At 41.2% G+C, this 26910-nt stretch overlaps 1 protein-coding gene across 1 annotated transcript; it reads left to right on the top strand.

The window, feature by feature from the left end:
- The first annotated feature begins 444 nt into the window (after nucleotides 1-444).
- Nucleotides 445-26910, top strand: LOC137184935 (inactive dipeptidyl peptidase 10). Its single transcript, XM_067593069.1, is given in 26 exon segments — nucleotides 445-502; nucleotides 505-587; nucleotides 6469-6583; nucleotides 7476-7571; nucleotides 7746-7840; nucleotides 9781-9852; nucleotides 15178-15230; nucleotides 15813-15894; nucleotides 16388-16508; nucleotides 16630-16784; nucleotides 18501-18598; nucleotides 18774-18897; nucleotides 19304-19345; nucleotides 19427-19531; nucleotides 20221-20312; nucleotides 21114-21161; nucleotides 22783-22901; nucleotides 22993-23040; nucleotides 23354-23452; nucleotides 23943-24009; nucleotides 24150-24344; nucleotides 24426-24480; nucleotides 24586-24685; nucleotides 24795-24853; nucleotides 25213-25285; nucleotides 25374-26910. Coding segments are annotated over 26 exon segments (2454 nt in total). The 5' UTR covers nucleotides 445-462; the 3' UTR covers nucleotides 25592-26910.

The raw sequence follows: 26910 nt of genomic DNA, 5'->3' as shown, positions 1-26910 counted from the left end.
GCATTTCTCCAATTAAACGTATTCTATCGTGTTCTACTCTACATTATTGTATCATCAAACACACTACTAGCTTAGATGATGAGCTTATGATCATTATAATAATTGAACTGACACATTATTTTTAATTAGCAAGGATCCAATTGGGTTATAGAAGCAACATATAAAATGCGTATCAATAAAATTGGCTGTTGATGGTTCACTAAATATTATATTGTCTTATAATTACTGAATTTCGACTGTTAGGAATGCTGAAGCAGCTGAAGTCGCACGGTAGTCTATACCATCACACTGTCATGATTAATTTCTGAGCCAATCAATAGCCTATAAGGAGATTGGAAGAGGGCGAATTAACGAAGAGAGTGAGAGAGAGAGAGACAGAGAGAGAGAGAGAGAGAGAGAGAGAGAGAGAGAGAGAGAGAGAGACCACTAACCCAGTGAGGACAAACTTGAAAGAAGCGGGGCATGCAGAAAAAGCTCCGCAAGACAACAGTGCAGCTGCTCGGCGGGTTTTGAGGCTACAGAGGCAGCGGAGCTTGTTGCGGATTACAATGATTGCCACAACTCAACAAAACATGACCACGGAGCTGGTATGTGTGTGTTCATTTTTATTATTATCATTAATAATATTATTATTATTGTTTTATCCTCACTTCCTCAGATTCCTCAGATGTGTGAGTGTGTGCGCGCAGTGTGTGTGTGCGTGTGTGTGTGTGAAGAAGGGAGATCCTCTGGTGTGCAATGGGGAATTCCTCGTGTATGGTCACTATGCATGCATGCAATAACCATCGATTAGTATTTTAGCCTTTTCGCACATTCAGAGTTTTTCCCACATCAATATCCGTCTCACTCTGTGCACTGCGGTGCAGGCTGCTGTAGTAACTCGACGTCCAGTCCTGCTTACTCTGTTGTCTCTCTGTCCCATGCAGACTTTTTATAGCATAATATCTGCATCAGTAACATGCTCATTTTTCAAATATTCAGACATAAGTCTCAGCAGACTTTTCCCCCTACAGCTTGGACCTGCACAGGGTCTCAAAACTACAGCCTGCACTGTATGATTGATTATCCCTCTGCTGTGTAGGTGTATTGTCATTGAACAAAGACTATAATCCAACATCTTCTATTTTCTGATCACATACTATGCATTTACTACTGCATTTAGTCAAATATCTTTTATGATTTGTAAATTATTATTTAATGCAGCTCTGCTATTCAATTGTAACATACATGTCAGCTCCAATGTGACTTTGAGACTTTCTCTGGTTTATTTATAAAGCAGTTCATCTTTGTTTGTATGTCAGAACTTGTGAGCACACAGTGGATTTCACACATTACAGAGATTCATTGTTCGGATTTCATTCATTGGATTTTACATAATTCATAAGGCTTTTTATTGGCTTAAAGTGTATAGAATTCTTTAAAATATCAGTTAAATTTTTGATAGTGTTAAATGTTTGTATCTGAGTAATCATTACACTAAGATTTCATTGCATGACTAATATCTCTGCATAACAAATATGCTTTATTTCCTTCTTTGTATAAAACTTTCTTATTCTGTATTATCAGTCAATGTCCAGAAATCTTACTGTGGTGCTTCTGTTTCTGCACAGTGCAGTGCACAGTGCAAAAGCTTGCCAAGTTGACTAATTAACAAATCTAATCAAACTGTCACCCCTCTTGGGAAAGAGTTTCAATCATGAGATCATTAGTACACAGTTGCCCTGGTGGAGAAAGTGTTGTGTGAGAGAGTAGATAGGAGTAGTAAAAAATTATTAGTTTAATTATGTTTAATTGGTATGTAATATGATGCTGAGCACAGTGATGTTTGACGTGAAGTGACACACCGACCATTAGTTCTGTTACTCACATGCTAATGCGATGAAATCTTGGTGAAACACGCCTGAAGCGTCTGTGTGATAATCCTGCAGCATTGTTGTCTCCCCGAGGGGGCCACACATAGGGCTGCGGGGCGTACAGACAATCCATTACCTACAAATGTCGCAACATCTCATGTCACAGCCCCCAATCAATATGCTTTACACAGTGAAGCGATTAATGAGCTAAACCAGGTTTTGTTCATTTTGGGTTACAGTGTCTCACATGTGTCTCTGCTGAGTAAATGCAACGGTTAAGGGGATATCTCTGGGTGCTACTTATGTTTGTGTGTTGTAATATTAGACACATTGTGATACAGTGGGTGCAAAGTGCATTGCGGAGACCTTATAAATGTCTAATGATATCACACATTACCACATCCAACTAAAAAAGCAATGTCACAATTTCGTGCTAGAAAAACATAATACTTTTTGTTCTGGTTCAGTTAATCTAAAGGGGAAAATCACAGTGATTTAATTACTTTTTTTTATTAAGGCAAATATGTTTTCATTCTTGACACTGATAATGTGACAATATCTCATAGTAAATACATAGACTGTAAATCTTGAGCATATCATTTACTGATAGAGTATTTCTGTAGAGTCTCAGCTACCTGCAATACATATTCTGTCTCATATTCTACTATAACTGTACATCATGTCACACGCAGCTCTCCCGCATGTGTTTTACTGTCACTGCTCGTTTCCTAAGGCAGGAACACAGCCGCTATGAGTGGCCGGACATGCTGAGGAAAAGCTCCCTATACAGGACCCTTTTGTATAGTAATATTCTTATGCATGATGGGGAGCATGAAAAGAATAAGACAGTAGGGCAGCCTTGCAGCAGTAGAGGCTAAAGCGGCAGGTCTTTTATTTCACTAAGGCTTGTGCTGCATTGTCAGGCAATAGCCTCGAGGCCAAAAAAAATCTGCCCAGTTAGTCCCATATGGTGTCTATACCACCTACTACTTTTTTTTTTTTTTTAAAGATAAAAAACACCAGAAAGGAAGAAACGGTGGCGCAGTGAGTAGCAGCACAGATATTACTCTGGATGTGATGAAATATAGCCTGGATAGGAATCAATATCAAGCTGTAGTGTCTCATTACTTCAGCGGGTTGGTTACCATTTATTCCAAACTGGCTAAAGTTACAGCTTGCTCTAATGATGACCTTCATTCTAAATGAGGCAGTGAGAGATATTGACAAGGTAATACATACGTGGGTTACTTGCTAATCTACAGCTTTCCCTTGTGAGCAATTACAATGAATCATTAAAATCAGGTGCATGTAGGCTATATTGAGGGTTGTATGTGTCTGCCAATAGACCCCCCACCCCCCACCCCCCACCCCTTTTTATGGTGGCGGTTATATCTTTGATGCCTCTGCCAATGTCATGTATGTAATAAATATCATTCCCTGATGTTAAATTGGGGTTTAGAGGTATGTAAATCCACAGCCGGTATCCACAAACAGCCCACATTCGTTCCCTCATTCCTCTGCATGTGATTTATTGTTGGATTCTGTGCGCCTCAAAGACACAGAAGATGGAGTTAAGGAGGTCTCCTGAGCCTAATTTATGAATTCTTAGCACCGCCTGGATTCTGCAACCTAGTTGTGGTACATGCTGTGCAGATTGAGTAAATGTGTTTGGCGTGGTTTGCTCTTTGAGGCTGCATTCTCAATCAATACAATTGGAATTGTTTGATTTTGTTTGCAGCGCTCTGAGAAAAAGGCGCCAGTTAGCTGGAATCTGTTTGTGCACAGTTTAATAAACGGCTCCAATCCGACAGGTATGATTTTTAAGTTGAAACGGTGGAAAGGTCAGAATAGGTCTAGGTATTCCACATGGATATGTCACACTTTGCAAGAAACAGTGCTTAACAGAGCTCGCCTATCTAAAAGTCTGCTTTACGGCTGTATCCCCTCTATTAATTGTTTCCCTCTGGACCTTGTGCAACTGTACACCTTATCGATTCCCTTATTTGGTTGAGTGAAAATCCCCGAGCTCTGCTGGCAAAAGTAAAAGCTCTCTTTTCTCTAATGCAGTTCTGCATGGTCGGCCAAAAAGCCATCTCAAGGGGATTCCTTCAGGAGAGTTATCCATAAACATAAGGACCTTTGATTTGCATTCTAGCACTCTTAGGTGTTTGACTGACACCTCATCTTGGCTTCCACTCTGACGCCCACGGGATCACGCCAGCTGAATAAAATAGATGGCTCACTGAGGAAGGTCTACGTGTGATTCATGTTTGATCAGCAGAAAACCTGCTCTGAGATATATTTGCTTGTCCATCAGGGTACTGACTGAAGTCCGGTCTGTCACCCGGCCCAGCTCATCATCTGTTCACCTGTGCCAGCAGTTTGTACTATATTAGATTTCCTCGTACATTGTGACCAGCAGCCAGTCGTCACTATCAGCTTTGCCAGTGTTCACTCTGGGATTCTGCTCAGCGCGTCGGTACCCCATTTGCAAGTGTGACAAAACTCCTCGTTCACCCAAATGTGTGATACTCCCTGTCTGTCTTAACAACTATACAACCTTAATTGGAAGTGTGCTCTAATGTCTGGGCTCAAGGGAATGATAGGAGCTGTGCATTACATTAGGAGGATGTTTCAGCTCTCACGTTGCACAGAGTAATTAGAGAGAGGACTTGGAAATGAAAACACAATGTGATGGAATCAGTCAAGGGGAGAAATTTAATTTAAAGCGACATTTTCTACTATGAGATCTTGGAATCACTATATAATTCATTATATGTTTAAATGATATGTAACCATGATACAAAACCATTGCTATTCATGCAGTTTTATACAGTATAGGCCCAGTTTGCTATGTTAAAATTCAGTCATACAGAAAGTGCTGAAGTTGCAGTATGATTCAGTATTGACTGTATACTCCCAAAGCCCCTGTAGACTACTGTAGGTTTCATTTCTGATGGAAGGATAATGATGGTTCACTGAGAGATTGCGTGCCGCGAGGGCAAGAGAATAAGATAAAAACAGTGTTAGAAAGGCTAGTAGATACAGAGCCTTGGACATCAATCACCTAGCTCTGGCCTACACCGAGGGTTCAAATATCACTTAAAAGTTATCCCTTCAGGTGCAACTGGTAGTGGTTTTTAATTTGAACATGTTATTATACTGCACCCAAGGAGATCTATTAAAGATGAGACCTTGGCAGGAGTCCTACGCTGGCAACCGGTCGAGATAAAGCAGACCTCATATGTCTTCCATTCATCTCAGAATAAAGTAAACCTGCTTCCTTACAGTGAGGTGAAAGCTCCTGAAATGAATTCTGTGATTAAAAATGTGCATCAAGGATTTTACGCTATAATGAATTAGATGCCATATGGAGCCATAAAGGGAGTAAAGAAATCCCACTGATTCAGGTTCAACCGCAACAATCTTTAATCTTCTTGCAGAATTCATCATGTTGGACTACTCTGAAATGGGTTTTAAGACATTTTGACTCGAGTTATGTAAGTACACTATCAGTTTTTTTAGCACTTTAATACACCAAGTGCCAGATGTTCAAGGAAGATAAAGAGATGTATGTTTGTGTGTGTGAAGAGGAAGTGCAGGTGGGGGTATTAAGGCAAGTGTGGCCGATATCACAGATTCAGGGGAAACTGGTGTCACCCAGGGAGCACGGAGGAGTAGCAATCTGTCGACCAGTGAACCGCTTAGATGCCCTCCTTCCACTGCCCGCCTCCCCATGGCCTGGAGGAAGGTGATCGGGACAGGCGAGGCTGTGAGGGTTAAGCTAAAGGGGTGGCCAGCCATCAGGAAGGCTGAGTTTTATGGCTGCTCTGTGATTGAACTCTCACACTCCAGCAGGCATGTGGCTCCAGCAGCACCAGCCTCTCATTATGAGGGAGTGGAGCGCAGCCTGGGAACGGTACGCAATTGTGTTTAATTGTGACCGATACTTATGCTGGCTCAATCCATCAGTTCCCCCTGATCGCATATAGAGGGTACACAAGGACTTGAGTCTAAACTTTTTGTTTTGTTGGTTTTTTTTCTAAGTTTTGCGCTCTTGGTAGCTTTATTCATAACTCACCATATAGTTATACAGTCCCATCTTATTTTATTGCCTCATTAACAACTTCATCCAATGCTGTTGAATAAATCCTGATGTTCTGAAGTACCTCTTTGCAGATGAAGTAGCTTTTTCTTGAAAGCACACTATATTTTAAGACACCACACATTTCACGACAACTCTGCCACCAACTCCCCCCCCCCATATTTTAACCATACCACATGCCCCATCAGTCATGTAGCAGGTGAAATGAGGCGATAGTGAGGAGAAATTATGGTGTGGCCAAAATTGCTACCACAATTATAGTCTAATTTTTCATATGCGACAATTTAATGCAGTTCTCATATGGAAAATTTGTGTAATTCAGCAAGATCTCTGTGAAGCTGAAGACTGGTCTCAATCCCCCCGAGGCTCACTGTACTGATATGCCTGTCGGGGAGAAATTTCTGTGAGACTGTGGAAATGAAGCAGCACTAATGTCCTCCCCCTCTTCGGCTGTGCTTGCATTCATCACTGTGTTTGTGTGGGTGTGTGTGTGTGTTTTTTTCATGTCAGGACCTGGGGAGTTCAGACGGTCCTCCGCGGAACTGGAAGGGCATAGGAATCGCCATGGTGGTGATCCTGGCTGTCATGTCTTTGGTTATTCTCTCCGTCATCGTCCTCACGCCTGGTAAGAATGTTGAAAAAAGACATGACAAAAAGGGTGTGAAGAGATGAGGGGAAGAGTAGCAGAGTTAAAGGATAGGGCTTGCAATTTTTTCTACATTTTTCTTATTGTCAACAAATCTCATGTGCAGAGCCGAACCAAACAATGGACTGATCTACTTATAAATATTGTGTGTGTATCCAAAGCCTGATATATTGTATTCCTCCATGCCATAGACCTCCTTTATGATCCAAAAACTATCAAAAACACAATGAGACATGTTCCTTCATGATGAAGAGTTTTGGGCACGTGAGTTTGTTTAGAAAAGTTTCAAAAGACTATCGATCATGTTTTCAGTCACCAGAGAGTAGCTCCATGTAAGGCACTATGCATTTTGACTGTGTACTAAAGTTCTTTGAGGAATTTACAATGTAGTACAAAGTCAAGATTGTGATATGTAGCACAACAAGCTAGCAAAGCTCTGTAAACAGAACCACCTTCCTGCTCATGCTCAGTGGCCTTACACAGAACTTCTCTCCGGAGACTCTGAATCTGATCTGATGTCTTTTGAACCATTTCTAAACAAACATATGTGCCCTTCCCAACTGAAAACATGTCACCCAGTGCAACGTTGAGGCTCATTGACATGTTTTTAATTGCTGGTTTGGCTCCGCACTCTGAGAATAAAAATATAGAAAATCACCAGTCACATCCTTTACGTTGTAATGTGGAGATTAGAGGAAGGCGTAATGCATAAACATATCAATAGTGACATTGAAAATGCAAAAACTGAATCCAAGACTTATGCAGAAAGCCAGGATGTAAGCCAGGCTGCAGACATGCTTAGAATTCACTTTTCTGTAAACAGGAGAGACTTTCTGATGAGATAACTAACTCTGCCTGTTTACTTTTGAAGATGAATCTCACATGTTACTCCGTTCCCATCTCACCATGGAGGATCTGGAGAGTGAAGATTTCAAAGTTCATGACCCCAGTGTGGCATGGTTGAATGGTAAGACTCCTGACTGACAAAGTGCTCTTGACAGCTTATAACCACTTTAGTTATCTAGTGTGAAACTGAGCCACTAGTTTGCAAAAAAAAAGCAATTGTTGCTGCCTCTGTGGATTTCTGTCATCACTCTAATAACACAGGACCCTCTTCCCTGAACTGTCTTAACCCTGTCAGAACACGAAGTGGCTCTCCGCACCAGAGAGGGACACGTCCTGTCATTCAGCCTCAACAGCAATCTCACCACTACCCTGTTGGACAACAGCTCCCTGGTGAGTTGTAGCCATACAGCTTATGAGGACAGAGGACAGATTTCAGTATTGATTGGCTCATATCCACGGACAGCTGGACAAATTAACTGGCCAATAGAGAGGTGCTCCCAGATTGAGAGAGAGTGGCTTTAGAGCCCCACTGGTTCATGTTCCACAGTTGAGACAAAAAAAGATTTGGCTGACAATATCAGCTCATTTCTCCCCCAATCTGGCTTTTCTGTGAGCCCCTTCAAAGAGAATTTTCCAAGCAAGGGCATCATTTTGAACACCGCCTCTGCACGACACTGACAGACTTATATGGGTCATCACTGCGGAGCTTAAAGCAGGGTTGTGTTGTCAGGTTGAGAAGAAGTCTCTACGTGGTGTTGTGATATGGTGTGTCATCTCTGCTGCTCTTGTTAGTTCCAGAAAAAGATATTTGCTTGTGTGAACGCCAGCTGTTGGATTTCCCTACATAAATGAATAGCTGAGGCAATTTTAGCTAAATATAGTGTCAAAATACGAGATTAAGATTCACAGTGCACAAACAAAACTTTTTGTATATAGCACTTTTTAAAACCAGGGTTTCAACATGCTTTACAGTCACAAAAAAAGATAATAAAATTCATCTGAATGAATATTTAAATCAAAGACAAGCAAAAAATGTTAAAGAATAAGAGCAAATTAGGGCAAGGAAGCATTAATAAATGAGAAGGATTTTGAATTCTGTCCTGAATCTTAAAGAGAGCCAGTGTAGTCAAGCCATCAGGGGTTAATATGGGAAAATTAGGGAGTTTTAGATAGTAATCCTGCAGCAGAATTTTGAAGTGATTGTAATCATGCTACAGCTTCATGGTTTCAACAAGTTTACAATTCATTATAACAGTCAAAACGTGAGGAGATGAAACAATAGATGATGCATTTAAGCTGGTGGAAAGACAAGAAGGGGCTTAGTTTGAAGTGTTGCCAGATGTTAAAGTGTTGTACCAGAGGTTTAATATTATCATAATTTTCTTAAAAATATGAGTCATAATCAAGAGAACAAATAGGTGTAAATGTGTAATTTCAGAAAACACATTTATTGAGACAAACACATTTTTGACACCACCTACAAATCTAGACACATTGTTAAAAAAAAATAAAAAATTGCTGACATAGTTGTATGATGCGTGGAAGGGGGTAGTCTAGAGTTGTAGCCTATTCAGCATCTACATGGAAATTAAATAAGTAAAATGTTTACCTTATTAGCTCAAGTTTCACATAGCCTACCGTTGTGCAATCTTCAAATAGGCTACTCTATATGTCCATAACTCCATCGGTCTGATTCAGCACTCATTTTCTTCATTTTTTTCACATGGATGCAGTAGTAAATTATCTGGAATGACGTAGGATCCATATTTTGCTACCCTGATCGTGTCGGGAAATTAATTAAAATGAGATAGCCTAGACTGTTTGTACACTGTTGGATATTATAAAACATATTATAAAGGCAGCAAGTTAAATGATGAAACTGATGCCAGAAAGAATTCACTGTGAGAAGTGGGGGTGATCATTCCTCGTTCCCATGTTCACAACAGTCATTAATTAAGGTTTCAGCAACTCTTGTCTGAATAAAGCCGTAGGGAACATGAGAAAAAACCATCACTTTAACAAATAGATGAAGCCAGTGATGCTACTTATTCCATGCCTGAATCAGCATAGCAATGATAAGAGACACAGTTAAACTGACAGATAAGCCTGTTAAGGGAGAATAACAGTGGACCCAAGATTGACCCTTGGGGAACTCCTCAGGTGAGAGCAGCACAATCTGATACTTAATCAGCAATGGATACAAAGAAGTTATGATTAGATTAATAGGAATAAAACCCTTCAAGTGCTATACCAGATATCCTGACCCATTTCCCCCACAAGAGAGCAAATGAAAGTTGCTGATTATCTAATTTTGCTCTTGTTTCCTACAGGACCTGACCACTACTAAATTCCAGGTGTCTGCAGACAAGAGGTTTGTCCTCTTGTCATATAACATTAGACTGGTAAGTTTTCTCTTTATGCCAAGTTGACTATTCCAAAAAGCACCATCAAGATTTTTACCTTCAGGGAATATTCAGATCCATAAATTATCCACTAATATCAAAGACAAGCTGTTATTCATGACAAACCGCTGCATGTCTAGCAGGCCACTAGTGACTGTGAAACAACGGTGACATGCATCTTAATCAGGGCCCCTCAGAAACAACAGAGAGAAGGAGTGTGAACATGAAGGAGGAGGTTGAGGAGAAGGGGTGTGTGTTTGTGTGTAAGTGTGCTGATTCTTTTGCTGCAGTAGTCCTTAGCTCCAAAACGCAGCCCGCCAAATGACTGGGATAACATATGGGGAGTTGAATATTTAAACTGGCTGATGGAGGAAGGTGCAGGGGGTTGAGGAAAGCTTTGAGTGAGTGATCAGCGTGAATTGGATGGTGGAAAGGCGGGGGAGGGGAGATCAAGGAGAGGAGGTAAAGTTGGAGTTGCGGTAATGAAATCGCCCCAGTAGTTCGGTGGGGAATTTTAATGAGAAGCTGGCGAGAATCACAACTGCAGGTGGTTTCAGATAAGTGCCAGGGTTAGACACAAAACACAAATCTTTCACTTTACTTTAGCACCATATAGCCCCATTCCTCCACCCGCCCCACCAGCCGTCACACTCTGTAAATACCCGCACCATTAATAAATAGTTGACTCTTTCCTCAAAGGGCAGGCAAGTTGTGTAATGTGCTAGTAATCGCTGAGGGAAGAAAACAGAATTAGAAGGAAATAGAGCCCTCAGCACATTTCCCTCGCATTTTTATTAAAAATCTGAAAACAGATTTTACTGTTGTTTGGCTCTCTCGTACTCTCATTCGTTCAGTCCCTTCTCCCTCTCTGGGTTTCCTCTAAAGATCTGCTTCTGCTCTAATCACTGTGTGTCATATTTTCTGTGTGTGGGGGGAATGAGCCTGTTGCTGTGTTACGGCATTCGTCACACACACAGTGCATCCATTCTAACTGAATTATTGAGTGTTTAACATACGTTCCATCAGTTTTCAGTTATCTCGGTAGAGAAAGGGCTCAGCTCTTTGCCCAGTTTATGGGTTGCTTTGGTAGATTTATGCCATTTCATTAGCATACTTCCTTTGATATCTGCAGGCATTGTCTATTCTCATTTGTATGCTCAGTGTGTACGCACACTCAAAGAAATCAGCGACAGTGGGAATGCCACCTTGAATCATGTGAATATTTAGAAATGTGTATATGTGTGAGCATGGTTGTCATTTTATGCGTGGGGGCTATTCCTCCATTCTCCCCTTCTTTCTAGCTCCCTCCTTCTCTCTCCTGCTTCATCTTCATCGCCCTCACTCACTTTATTCTGTCTATCTCTGGGGGGATTTGTGCTGACTGAAGCAGTTTGCACCAGGCACCAGCTTTGCTGTTCGGAAGAGGAGCTGCTGAGAGTGGCAGAGAACCAGAGAGAAAAACAGGGAGAGCAGCAGGGAAAGCCACATGCAATGGAGGAGGGGGAGAAAAATGGGATATGTACAATTTGCCCAAATACACTGCCCAGTTAAAATCAATCAGAATGGCTATCAAAGAATAACAGAGATGCTATAAGACGAGTACTGCATTGGAGAGAAATGGATGAGCAGGCTGTGGGTAAAGTTAAAAGGCTTCTCTGGATTTTGTATTAGCTCTGGAGGCTTTAGGGAGGGTTTTGTGCCTGGTGGGTGAAAATAAATGGATTTTGATAAGGGGTTATACATAGAAGTGACTTAGGGATTTGACCATATAGGGACAACAGAAAGCAGATTCCCTACAAGAAAATGTCTTTTCTCAAAGCCTGTGTAAATTCAGCAGGATTGTGTGTGTGCATGAGAGAGGGGAGAAGGAGAAAGAGAAGACATACATATTTTTAAAAGAGCGATAGTTTAGAGGAGATGGAGGTTTTTGGGATTGATGAGCTCAGTTGAACTGACTGGTGCCTGCCAAGACAGTGCAGTTTAGGGACAAATAAAATGCCAAGAGAGTCGTGTCTGCACTCTGCAGCAAACGCTGATGGGTGCTGGTATCAAAGGCAGCGCATTGTGGGGCTGCTAAGAAATGCTTGTAAGGCAGGAACAATGTTGAGAAGGAAAGATACTGCTATCTCTGTATTGTCTGTCTTGCAGCGCACACTAGATCCCAATAGCTGCGCTCATGCAAAGGGTGTTTTAATCACTGTGTTTTCTTTTGTCATTCGAGATTCAAGAGATTTATTTGTCACATGCATAGTTGCACATGTACAACAGCAGTGAAATAAAATTCCAACAAATGTGCAAATAACAAACCATGTAAATAGCAATTGTGCAAATAGCAAATGTAAAGCTATATAGCCATATAAAAAATTCAATTAAAAAATATAAAGCTACACACAGGGAAAAGTAAAGGACTATAATAATATAAATATAAAGCTATATACAGGAGAAAATAACACATTATCCCAGAATCTATATTTACATAATAAAAATAAGGTAAAAATAAAATAAGTAAGAAATATGGCAAGTTATAAACAATCTACAGTGTGTAGGGGACAATGGGCAAAACGCAAAGTGGTAAGGTAACGAAGGTGCTGAGCTGCAAAAAAATACAGAGTGCAAAATACGTGCAGATGTGTGTTGTGTAGGTTTTAAGTGTTTATGGACTGTATGGCCTGGGGGAAGAAGCTCCTTCTCAACCGCAGTCTTGGCCATTAGGGAGGGGAGAGGCTTGCCAGAGGGTAACTACTGAAATAGTTTGTGACTGGGGTGGTGAATCTCCTTAATGATCCAGTTTGCCCCAGACCTGCACTGCCTGGTGTAGATGTCCTGGAGGCAGGGAAGTGCTGTCCTGGTGATGCGTTCGACACACCGGATCACTCTGTGAAAGGCTTTGCTATTCTGAGAGCTGTAATTACCGTACCAGGCAGTGATGCTTCCAGAGAGTACAGACCCTACTGTTGCGGTGTACAAGGATTTCTGGAGCACTGTGGAAATCTTGGATTCCCTCAGCTGCCTGAGGTGATACAAGCCTTGCCTTGCCTTTTTCACCAGGGTGGTGATGTGTGTAGACCGTGTCAGGTCCTCAGAGATGTGAACTCCAAGGTACCTGCAGGTGGTCACTTTCTCCACCGGAGTCCTGTAGATCCTGAGTGGTGTGTAATGGATCCCCTGCTTCTCCCTCCTGAAGTCTACCACCATCTCCTTGGTCTTGGAGACATTCAGGTCCAAGTTGTCCTTACACCATGATGACAGCACCTCCACCTCATGCAGATAGGCTGTCTCGTTGTTGTTTGAGATCAGGCCTACCACCACATCCATTCATGAATCTCACAATGATGGTGGAGCTGTGCAATCATAGGAGTAAACAGAGTAGAGCAGAGGACTCAGGACACAGCCTTGGGGGCTGCCAGTGTTGAGGATTCAGATATTGGAGGTGCAGGTTTCAACCGTCACCACCTGTGGTCTGTCAGTCAGGAAGCTCTGGACCCCAGAGTGAGGAGCTCAACCCCAGGTCCCTGAGCTCGGTGACCAGTCTGGCGGTGGGAGGAACTATAGTATTAAACGCTGAACTGTAATCAATGAACAGCGAGCACGCATAATTCCTATTGTCATGTTATCCCACGCTATTTTCTGAGTGTTTAATCTGTGTGTTGTGCCCCCCACCCCCGGTTTTGGCGGCATGGATTGGAGAACAGGCGGATAGTGAAAGGGGATGACAAGCAGAGCGATCTGGAGGATTTATGACATACTACTGGCAGCTACATTAGAATTCACTCTGCCGCTCTCTGACTGTTTATCACACCGACACACAATAACGTACGGTCTGTGCCGCCGGCTTCATGATGTTAAATCACGATCAGAATCACTGCGTTCCTTAACAAATCATAAACAGCTGATTGAACATGGTGCTCATGGCAATGCTGCCCCCTTTGGTCTCGAAGAGTGAGAGCCCTGCTCTCTCTAAAACTCAAAATACTGTCAACTCTGGCTGTCAGCCAGTGCCGCTCCCCTCTCTGCATCCTTTCCTTTCCTTCCTGTCTTTGTTTCTTTCTCTCTATCACCTTCCCTCACTTTTCCCTTCAGTGTTTGGTCAATCCATCCCTTCCTCTTCCTGTTCTTGCTGTTATATTTTGTTGTAACGCAGCTGTTTCCCTGTACACTGCCTTCCCCTCATGCTCACCGCAATCAGATTTCAATTTCATTTAGATAGCTTTAGAATTTATTTCCCCTCTTTTATCCCTGCAGCTTTAACCCTGCGTCACTCCACCCATGCATTTTCCAACAACAGACAAACAACACGGAAAGAAATCCAATTTCACTGCTAAGTGTGCTGTATAGAGGATGTGACATTTAATTTCTTTAGGGACTGCTTTTCTAGGAGGCTCAGGCTTTCAGAGGCCAGTGGGCAAATAGCCTGCTTCCAACCCTTTGTTTGTAAAAAAAAAAAAAAAAGAATGGTAGAAATCAATATATTACATAGAATTCATCAGGTAATGCTTTGATCAATTGCGGTTAACACATACACACATACACACACACACAGTCATTGATTCTGGTCCTTAGTCTTCTTCGGCGTGTTAATTTAATTATTCATCGAGCTGCTGATGCTTTTGTCAGGGTTGAGACAGACTTGTCAGCCACAATAGATCTCAGTGGGAAGGATATTAGCTGTAATGATGCTATTTAATAAGAATGTCTGTCTTACTTTCTATACTTTCCTTTCTAATCTCATGTCTCGTTGTCTCTTTTACTAAGTCTTAAGGGTCAAAGTGATACAAATTTTTATTATTCAGATATGATCTCAGTAATGATGTAATATGGATGAAATTGTTACCAGGGGTTTAATAACTGATATAAATCAAGTCTGGTAATTTCAGTAACAATCAAAGCAATATTGAAACACTTAATGTGCTAAAAATGACCACAGATAATTACAGTAAGAGGCTGTTTTTTTTAGATAAAAGAAAAACTCTAAATTATCATATATATAACTATTATCAACTAAATTATTTAATGTTTGTTGAACATTTTTCTTTCTAATTTTGTAGCTTTATCATGTGTTGCTGCCATTTTATAAAAGCAATAAGCCACTTGATGCAGTGCTTTGCAGTGATTGTAGAAGAACCTAGAAAATGCAAACACAGCTTCCTGTTGCTTATTGTTCATGTTAAAGATTGGCCTCAGCAGTGTCCTTCATAACCTCTGTTTCATTTTCATTTAACCTTATTTATACATGTGTACGTATGAGCATGTGTGAGCACTAAAATGTGTGTGTTGTCATCTTAAGTGTGGCACACCTGTATGCATGATATCCTCTACCTCTTTCAGGTGTTCTCTCAGTCCTTCACAGCCTCCTATGCTATCTACAATGTGGCTAATGGGTAGGTGGAATCATGAATGCTAATGCATGGGCTGCACTGGGCATGAGCGTTACCAATGCAAGCAGACCTGAGGATTGAAAAAAAGTACTTCGTTCAAGTGTGTCTCATCCAATCAGAGCCTCGTGTTTCTGTCAGACATGCATTCATTCATCAGTGATCCTTCCAGGTTCCATTTCCCAACATGAGGTTTGTACTGTACTTCAGATTTCACTGCTTGAGATTCATATACAGCATTAAATCAGTGATGAAACTCTGTGGTAGCTATGTGGATGATCCCTGGAACTTCTGAGGAATGGTTCTGCAAAGGATTTCAGGAGAGAGCTACAAAATTGATCATTGCCTGAGTATGCCTTGGAAGAAAAAGTGCAGCTAGAAATATGGGAAAAGAAATGTTGCACTCTTGCATGAATCAACCCTGTTCTCTGTTTGGTTTTCCCTCTCTGCATCTTGCTCTCTTGTCCTCACAGTGCAGTCTCTCTCTCTCGAGCAAAGCTCAAGGGCATGGATGGACCTCAGAGGGCTTTAAACAGGACAGTTGTCTCCTAATGGAAGGCTTATGTCTGAGCTGTGTGTGTGTTCCAGGGATCTGATGGAGCTTAACCCACCAGATATGGAGAAGGCAGTGCTACAATATGCCTCCTGGGGGCCACAGGGGAACCAGCTGGTAAGCCAGGCACTTCCTCATTCACCTGATCAATCTGTTTTTGTTTGTTGTCTGCATCTACTAACCTGTCAAAATGATTTAAAAACCCCTGCAGTCTATAATACTGTAGTCTGTCTATGAATGGAACCTCCTTTTGACATCATTTTCATAATGATAACATCAATGATACTGTGTCTTTGTGATTATGAGATGAACTCCAGCTGGGAGGTTATTGCAGAGACCGCTTTGCTATAATGGGTTTGTTTTACACTGATAATAAAATTCATCTACTTTCCCTGTATCGTAATTGGCGTCTGCTGCTATGTCGGTGCTCATCTGCAGCATATTAACTGGCAAGTAAAGATGTATTGGCTCTCACCCATGTGTGTGGGCCAATGATTCATTCATTCTTGGATGGCATCCGACGCTCGATTCATGCAGCCATCGATGAAGGCTGCAACCAAACTGTCTTTGATAATGGATTGGCACTGTCTGTCTGTGCTGCTCGTTCCAGGTTTATGTGTTTGACGGAGATATCTATTACAAGCCGAGTGTGACCAGCAAACCCCTACGTCTCACATCTACTGACCAGGAGCAGAATGTGGTGAACGGGCTCTCTGACTGGACTTATGAGGGTAGGATTTAGTCCAGATTCATGAAAGAGTTGAAAAATCAGCCAAACCAATTTGACAGCAATAGTCATGAAACACAGGTGTATGCTTTGAGTTTAAAAATGCTTTCTATCTTTTAAAACAGAGGAGGTTCTCTTGACATATGTTGCCCACTGGTGGTCTATGGACGGAGCCCGGCTGGCGTACCTCACCATCAACAACTCTGCCACACCTGTGATGGAAATACCCCACTTCTTAGGTGGTCTCTACCCCTCCAATGTGTTCTTCCCCTACCCCAAGGTGAAAACTAGTTCAAATAAAACTAATGCTGTGTCACAATTCTATACTACTTATTCAGTGCGTTTACATGCACACAAATATCCTGGTTTTGATCACATTCTGGATATGGCATTAACATGAAACATGAGAAACCTGGTTATTCGTAACAGTTGCAGGTTTTTAATTAATCATCTGTGTCCAGTTGTGTCTTTATTCTGCAAAATCTCAGCCACTCATTTCTCTACCTACAGAGAATATGGAGAAACCTGGATGAGGTGTTTATGTGACAAGGTATCCTGGTTTCTATTGGAGTACTCTAAGTGGCATATCCAGGTTTCTCAAAGTCAGAATAAGGTTTCTAAAACCTGGATAAGAGGTGCAACACATAACCGGAATACTCCAAAAACCTGATCATAACCAGGATAATGGTGCACATGTAAACACACTCACTGATTCTGAGCAGGTATTTAGAATTAAGTGTGTTTACACTGAAAATATTAAATATAATCAAAACAGACAGAATGGATACTAAATACGGTGGATTTGTGGGTGTGCTGTTGATTCACACTATTCTCCCGCATTGCAATGCACAAAGGAAATGGAGGGAGCGCATACTGTATGGATTTGGGATGCAGCTTTAAGGATCACAATTTTTCAAGTCTGTCTTAAAACAATAGGGAGGTGCCCAAATGAACACCGAAACAGGTTGTGCTCGCTGTAATCCTTCCTCCTGTTAATACTGACCATTACATTCCTAATGAGCTTTCAATGCATGGGATGGGGTACAAAATCCACAGTCCTCCTTCCATGCAAAACTACTTCAGCCATCCAGATTAGTCAGATCAAATGGATATATTTCAAAGTTACCGTCTTTTTTTTTTTACTAAATTCCTTCTTCTCTTCTCAATCTTCTCAATCTTCTCAACTCCTGTTGAGCTGAGGTATAAGGATTGTAGCTGTCCAGGGAAAGACCAAGAGGGAATCTTGTATTGAAAAGATATCCACTTAATTTTCTTAACTCGCCCTGCTGAAGCTTCATATTAGCTTCAGATACACTTTTAATCACCCTTTAATGGCTAGTATGAACACGAGGAATGATTACAGCAAGCAAAACATCTTTCAGCGTTGTAATAGGCACCTGACTGTTGTTTTAAGACAGACTTGAAAAATTGTGAATCTCTCCTTTAAGTCTCCACAGCCATGCTAGCGACTCTGTGAGGATGCACTGAGGTGGCACAGCAGTGCTGCATGCTAATACCAGCATGCTAACATGCACACAATACTAACATGGTGATGTTTAACAAATATAATGTCACCATCTTAGTTTAGCGTGTTAGCATGGTAGCATTTCCCAATTAGCACTACAGAAAGTATTACCATAAAGTACAGTTGAGGCTGATGGGGATGACATTGGTTTTACAGGTATTTGTTTGAGCCTAATTTCATGGAAATCCATTTCATATTTATTGAGTGGAAAAGAAAGGGGATCATTGGGATTCGTCGTTTGGGATCCATGTATGTCTGTACCAAATTTTGTGCCAATTCATCTAATAGTTGTTAGGATATTTCAGTCTGGATCAAAGCAGTGGAAGAACAAACCGACCCACATTGCCATCCCTAGGCCCACACTGCTAGCATGTCTAATAAGATTTACAAAACTTACACATAACATTATTCATGAGTTCATTTGATCATGAGCATATTGATTTTTTTTTTTTCTTTTACTTGTGCTCACAGGCCGGCTCAAGTATCCCATCAGTCAGTCTGTTTGTGGTGAATCTGTATGGTCCAGCTCACACTCTGGAGATGATGCCTCCTGACTCCCTCAGGACCAGGTAGTGCACATCTTTGTGAATAAAAGACCGAATAAACCTTTAGGACCTTAGGAGCTGCCTGTCATAAATGATTACATACTGTAGGTCCAGGTTCCTCTCCTCCTCATCACTGCTTCTTTTTTCCTTTGCACCACTTTCCAATCCTCATTTATTATTTTCTGCATCAACTCTTCAGAGACAGCTACATCTCCATGGTGACTTGGATCAGCAGCACCCGCCTTGCGGTTCGTTGGCTGAATCGTGCCCAGAACCAATCAGTGCTCTGCGTGTGTGAGGCCACCACAGGGGCATGCTCAGAGGTGAGCGGTCATCAGTCGTTCCACATTAGTAATCCGAAGCGCCTTGGCTGCAATGTACAGCTTTAATAGAATTTCACTTCTTTTACACAGTGTTGGGAGTTAGGATTGATTTCCTTAAGCTCTCAAATCTCTGCTGGCAGGATTAATATTTAAGGTCATTTGCTGCATGAGAAGAATTTTCAGTGATGTACTGCAGTATTTTATTTCTTGTTCCCTTTCTGTAAACCCACACAGATTTCAGTTTACCCATTGCCAATTACCTATTAATGCCATATTTAATAATTAATAAACATAATAAGCTTTGTTTATGCAATGCTGTTAATATCAGCCTTAGATGTTCATGTGAGTGTGTTTTAAATAGTGTGACTAAGACATTTATCTATATTGTGTGATTTTAAATCCACAGAAACACAAAATGGCCATGGACATAATGCAAAACCAGCGGCAGGTACGCATTGCTCATGTTATTTATCATTATTTATTGTCTGCTTTATTTCTCTCAACTCAATATTTTCCTCTGGCTCAACAGGACGTGCCGTTGTTTTCTGCAGACGGCTCTGTGTTTTATACGATCCTGCCAGCAAAACAGGGCGCTCGTGGAGAGTTTCACCACATCGCCGGTCTGTCAGCCCAGGTCAGTTCGAGGGTAGTTAACTTTTACTCCCTCCTGTCATCCTCGAATAATTTCTGACAAAACTGGTCGTTAACATTTCAGTAGGAGGTCACATTAAACAGAGTGTGATTACAGATCTCCGCAGCACAGAGCCAATGCCTTCCTCCTCCTCCTCCTCCTCCTCCTCCTCCTCCTCCTTCTCCCTCACTATCGAAGCAATTTGTTTGCATTTATTTTCTCCCTAATTATGCAAACAATTACTGAAACGCCATTTTATCTTAGGAGTTATTTCTCTCGTTAATACTTTCATGGTCGTTTGCCCTTTCCCTTTTCGAAGGAATTCAGTTCATTTCAATTAAATAACTCATCCCCCACAGGGCAAATTAAGAAAGTTTAATGATGCTTTTTTTTTTTTTAGAAACATAAGCAATGAAGGAGGAAATTACATCTGCTCTCTTTTTTCTTTCTCATTGAAGTATTAAGTTGTTTGAGTCCCACACCTTTAGGCCTAGAATTCACTCCCAATGTCAAAATAAACAATAATTAAAAAGTACTTCTCTGAACTCTCTCTGTAGCCATCAGTGTCTTCATTCGGTTTATGAACCTATCTTTCCCATCTTGTGACAGGCACTCGCTGTATCGCTGCACCTATTTTTATTCTGTATATGTGCCTGCTCCTACATTCATCTCTGTATTTCTCTGTAACGCAGCCTGCCATCCCTTCTGTCCCTCCTCGCTTCTTGACATCAGGGATCTGGGACGTCACCCTGCTCTGCGCCCTAGACGAGAAGGCTGGAAAGATGTACGTGAGAGCCACAGTGTGTGGAACGGGGTTGAATCATCCTTTATATCGCCTCACGCCTTCGTCAGCTCACAGCTCCTTACTATGAATGTACAAGTGACAAGAAGGGAGAGCAGAATAGCAACCACCATCATTAAAATAATCATTTCTTGCTGTAAGCTTAGAGCAAAGTCTAGATGCGTCAACTGCTGGGGAGCAAACTTCTTCATTTGGTGGGATTCTGGGAATGGTACACATCATTTAAGACAGTACAGTATAGTGTATAGCATTGATCTTGGTGAAACTGGCAAAAGAAATGTGTTTTCTTGAGGCATTTTAAGGGGACAAAGGATTACTTGCATTTGACCAGAACACATTATTGCTGAAATCTGTCTTTATCCTACTGGGGACAGAAACCCCTCATGAACACATTAACTGCAGTGTGAACGTCACGGAGAAGTAAACATAGTCAGTCGAAGATCTTTCCAGTCGTCTTCAGTCCCAGACATCACAAACAAGTCATTCTCCTCTGCAATACTCTTTTTACATTAACAAAGAAGTGGTCAGCATAATGTACACTGATGTATATCCACTGTTCAAATAATTTAATCCAACATCTCTAGCGGTGCTTTAGAAATTAAATGGGATACGCTGACTTCATCAACACATTGAAATATGTAAATATATGCAGATAGATTCCTGTCATGAATAATTGATAACCTGGATAATTATGATGAAGTAAAGACACCCAAAGGTGATCAGCAGTTTTCAAATAGTGTTAATTAACTTGCTGTGTCTGAGGTTCATTTTTCTCATCAACAGTTATTTCCTGAGCACAGAAGAATCCAGACAAAGCAGACACCTCTACAGGTAAGCACACTTTCCTGTGGGAAATGCTCTAACTTTGACTTAATACTGATTCTATACAACGCTATAAACAGATACAATACTGTCATTACTGTAAGATACAATGTCTTGTGGAGACTTATGTGTTCTTATTTGTTGAGTTTTGAGACTCCCTTTTATTCAGTCAAGCTGAGGATTATGGGAATGCCATTCATTTTGAAAGTGTTTGGTCATAAACCTGTTTTGTTTTTTTTTTAAATGACCTGAATGTGGCTCTGGAGAGAAAGTGAACGGATCACAAAAGTTATTACGATTCACCCTGAGGTGATCAGAGTCAGCTTTATTGGCCAAATATGTTTGAACCCAAAAAAATTTGATTCCAGTTTCTAGTGGAAACTCTCTCAGTGCACTCAGATACAATGTACTGAAAGATACATACATACAGAAGACATGCAGCTAAACAAGTACAGCAGGCTAACAGAGATAAGCAGTATAAACATATAGCTGTTATGTACAGGCATGTAGGTGAAAAAGAAGAAAATGGACAACAACATACATGCAATGTCTATACGGTCAAACTGTCACTGTAAACTTTGTACAGTAGTGCAAATAATATGGGTGATGTAATACGTTACATTAGGTGCATACACTGGGTTACGTACAGTATATGCATGTAGATATATACACATTTTTGTCCAGCATGTACAGTCATTTACAACAATTTGTACATGTTTATTGCACAATTTGAATCTAAACTGATTTGCATATATGATTAGTCGATGTAATCAGTTAGTGGTCAATTTATAGTACAGGGTTATTGCACAGAGAAACTTTGTTGTCAATCCATCTCGTAGATGTTTCAAAGGATAAGTGAAAACTTAGATGTTCTGGTGGCGTCAAATGTTGAAGTCATTATTCGTCATCCTCTGGGGTCCTTGAATGTCTTTTCAAAATTTCCTGGCAATTCATTCAAGAGTTGTTGAGATATTTCAGTCTGAACCAAAACAAACTGCAACCATGCTGCTAGCATGGCTAAACATTCAAAGTACTCATTTTGTTCACACTCATTTTGTTGATGTGTGAAGTCTTTATTCTTGTGTGCTGTAGATGCTCAAGGCCAACAGCTGAATTCACGCATTTATAACAGAAAAAAACCCACTCAGATGACAAGGAAGATCCTCTGTGCTGCTGAGGCCCGAGTCATTGACACTTATGGTCCTACCTGTCTGTGATAAACACACTTGTCTGTACCCTCATCAACCTCCAAGGTTTCATATGTTTTATTGGCTTACATAGCTTTGGGCTTCAGGAGACAGATCAGTATTATGGAGGAGGGAAGTTGTCTTGTTGAAACTGCCTGTGTGATTAATCCAGTATGAAATCTATAAGCAGCGGTGTGTAGAGGGACATCTAGAGACTGGGCACCGCCCAACAGGGCAATCAGTGTAACGGCTTTTATGTCTTACCTTACTGAACCCCATTTGTTCCCGAAAAGTCAGCTGCCTGACTAGTTTGTCTCTAGACACTGACACTTTTGCTTAATATCTTAGCAATCAATCGCCCCTCTCCCGGAGCAAATCAAACCGCTTTAGACTATCCAGTTCCTCTTAAGTGTTGTCAATAACCCTCCTCTCTTATTTCCAAGTGTGGACCTTGATGGAGTGTTTCAGCGCCAGTGCATCTCCTGTAACCTCATAGATGGGTGTCGCTTCTTTAAAGCTGAATTCAGCCCCAATCAAACCCACTTTATCCTCTACTGCTTAGGTAAATGAGACATACACTTACATGGGATGTGAAAGCTTCACACAGCTCTGACAGTTGGTTTTATAATGTTGTCATTTGAAAAACTCCCCAGGCCCGGGAATCCCTAAAGTGACACTTCACAGTACAAAGGACCCCTCCAGTGAGTGTTACATCTGCTTGTCTGACTAATGATGCAATTACACACATACACAGACACAAAAACACACACACACACATACACATAGGCTGTCAGCAGCTTCACATGACAGCCTGAAGAGGGCGCTATATTCAAGCAGACCAGAATAGAGATTCATTAATGTCATGTTTGTGAACACTGCCCTCTGTCCGTGGCTCTCAGTTAGAGACATTTCTGCAGACATAATCTAGATTTGAGCCACAACCTCATGGGTTTCTGTGTCTATCTTAATGTTCAGGATAAAAAATATGACACACTGGTGTTTTATCTCTTGTAGGATACGTTGTCTTGGAGGATAACGACGCTCTGTCTAAGGCCCTGGAGGACAAGAGCCTCCCTGAGACTCTGTTCAGGACACTTCCAGCTGACAACCATGGTACAGCAAGAAAAACATTGGCTATATTTTTTTTTGTTTTGACTCTCACCTTATTAAATAACCAGTCTGCTCTCTAAACAAGAGGGTTGTGGTTAGATATACTAGATATTGGTTACACAAATACAACCACAAAGCAGTCACATAAACCATTTATTGCCTTTCTCGAGCAATTAAGCGGTCGGACTAAATTCAGCAGTGACAATTGAGCTCTGGCTGCTAGTATCTCAGCCTGGAAGGGACAAATATAATTAAATACCAACCAAAGCGGTAATTTCTTCTATTTGGTGATTAGATAATTAGTGTGAGTCATGCCCACCCTCCAGCACCAGCGCCAAGTGTTCCTTCAGAGAACAACTGTGTATATTTGTTCATGTTTTGTTCAAATTAAGATTGTCTTTTTTTAGAGGTTCAGATGAGGCCCGAAATTCTTGTAGTTATCCTGATATGTAAACAGACATATGACCTTGTTCAACCCGTTTGCTCTCCTCAGATCTGCACCTGAAATTATCTCTACCTCAGGGTTACGAGGCCAACCTGCACCCTCTCCTCATCATTGTGTAAGTGTCATTGAACAAGTACGCTACGAGCTATTTTGTGTCACCTGTTTTGCAACCTATGATCCTTTAGCCCTTCCTTTACTCCTCCGAGCCGAACACCTGTCACCATACTAGCTGATCTTGTTCGTCTTGTCACTCAGAGACGGCCTCCCCGGCAGTCAATCGGTGACGGAGGAATTTGCCCTCGACTGGCCTCATGTCCTCTCCAGCACGCACAATGTGGCCTTGGCCTGGGTGGACGGCAGGAGTGGGGTGGGCCGTGGGCAGAAGACCACCGCTGTGGATCCACGCAAGCTTGGCTCACTTAAAGTCAAAGATCATCTGGATGTTGTAGAGTCAGTACAGTTATGCAACAACATGACAGACAGACATGTCAGAGTATGTGAGACTAACAGGCTTTTATGATGTTCCCACAGGTTGTTGATGCAGCTGCCTTATATTGATGATCGTCGGATGGCCCTCTATGGCAAGGTTACAATATTTTCTAAATTTGGCAACTCAATATTCCAAATAACTCTTTCTACAAAGCTGTAGCATGCTTTGTGTTTTTTAGCACTTTTCTATTTCTATCTACAGGCATTTGGTGGTTACTTGACTCTCAAGATGTTAGCTGCAACAGATAAGCTCTTCCAATGCACCGCCGCTGTGGCGCCGATAACTGACTTTAGGCTTTATAGTGAGTTGAGATCATGTCATTGACTATTTGTACAATGAGGTCATGGAAATTGCGATAAAACTCTGAAACAGTTCATGTTCTAAAGTAAAAGTTATTCCACTGTTTTCAGGTGCTGCCTTCTCAGAGAGATATCTAGGCCTTCCAGCAAAGGAGGAGCACGTTTATTCGGTGAGGCTCTGAAACCAATGCTCTGAACTGTGGATATACACTATCTTGCAAGTTTATTACCCAAAACATTATCTTCACAATGAGTATAATACTCCATTTTTGTTGTCTAATATTTTGTCCACCCCATTTATATCAATGAGGGTAGATTTAATAATATAAACATCTCTCAGTATAACACAATACAATTCAACTGCACCACAACAGCCTCCAAAATAACCATAAAGTTCACTAAAACAACAAAAACATTAAAGCCTTTATGACGGTGAGATTTATTTCAGGAATGTTGTAATAGACTGCATTACTTTTAGCCAGGTAGTGTTATCTCATAAACCACTTATATTGCGATGATATCTTTTCAGACTGCCTCTTTGCTGGAGGAGGTTAACAAGCTGAAAGATGAGAACTTCCTTATATTACATGGAACTGCAGATGGTAAGAGTTCATTCAATTTTATATGAACTTTTATATATTTTGAGTTTTCCTACTCCAGTTTATATGTTTGTGTATCTTTGTGCCAAAGCGAGGGTACACTTCCAGCACAGCGCTGAGCTCCTGAGCCGACTGGTGAAGGTGGAAGCCAACTACTCGCTGCAGCTGTACCCCGACGAGGGCCACATCCTGAGAGAGCCGCGTAGCATCCAGCACTTCCAGCGGACAGTGGTGAACTACCTCCAAAGCTGCTTGAAGCACAGCGTCCTCTTAGATCCCGTAGATGACGAGGAGGAGGAAGATGACTGAGCCCAGAGTTCCCCTTCCCTTCTTCTGGAAGGACTCTTTTCAGACTGTATGCCATCTTACCTTGGGTCAGATTACCAGGCACAAGAGCACAGGAGTGGGGACCAAACACATCAGATCACCTCCTACAACTTCTGGAAAATTTGATGTACTGTATACCTTGTTGCACACAATTATTTCTGCTGTTATACTGTATGTTTTGAGGCCCTGTTTGTTTACAAAATTCACATGAGATGATGTGTTTTAGTAGGCTACTGATTCTGCCAAAAGTTTACAAAGTTTAGACATGCATGTCGTAATGGCTGCATGATGTGGAGTAGTTTACATTGCATTTTCTGTGTTTTGCAGGTCTAAATCTCACCCATCAGGGTTAAAAGTGCAAAATCTGCCAACAGCTGGGAACACACTAGAAGACTTACAGTACCAGTCAAAACCAGTTTGGACACACCTTCCCATTCACTTGAATGAGAGGGTGTGGCCAAACCCTTTGACTTGTACTGTAAATAATCCTTGTTGATGCTTTGAGAAGACTCAGCATCAGTGTTACACTTTTAATGGCTGCATAAAATGACTGAAGTTCCTTACAGGTTTCTGAATAAACCAGCTCAGACTATCACATTCAGATTTGTGCAGATTCCAGTCATACAAATCAAGCAACTGGGACAACTCCGATGTAAGAGATTTGAATCCTAAACTTTAAGATAAAGCTGTCCATCACAACCAGCCCTACTGGTCACAGGCCAGCCCTACTGGTCACAAGCCAGTACATAATCTCCACAATCTTCAAGATGTCATTGTAAATTATTACAGGTATTTTGTACAGTGTGTTCCCAGCTTAGATAAAGTTAGATGAAGCTAGTTAGATTCTAAATGTGCCAAAAACATTTTGTGGACTTTATCCACATGTTTTATTAGCGTTACTTGCATTACTGTGATTAAGAATGATTATGCAACTGAGATTATTTACACCACAAGCTCCGATTCAAGAATGACTGCAACAACAAACAAGCATAAATTTCTGTCTATGTACGTAGGTCTGTTTATCAACTGTATATGTAAGAACGGTATGTTTCTGTTTTGATACATCTCTGCATTTGAATCATTTCTTGTACTGTATATTGCAGAATTAAATTTCATTGGACAAACTGTTGAGCAATTGCTTTACAGTCCACAAAGGCCTGACCATAAAACTATCAACCAAACCATAACGGTGAGCTGCATGCAGATGTTTTAGAAATGAATGCCCTTGACTCTAAACAACAGGCTACTCCTTTTTTTTCCAACAATCCTTGACAATAAAGATTGAACTTATGGTTTTACAG

The sequence above is a fragment of the Thunnus thynnus genome, chromosome 6 (genome assembly GCF_963924715.1).
Source record: "Thunnus thynnus chromosome 6, fThuThy2.1, whole genome shotgun sequence".
In the NCBI taxonomy this organism is placed as follows: Eukaryota; Metazoa; Chordata; class Actinopteri; order Scombriformes; family Scombridae; genus Thunnus; species Thunnus thynnus.
The sequence above is the reverse complement of the archived record's forward strand: the minus strand, read 5'-3'. Positions and strand labels throughout refer to the sequence as shown.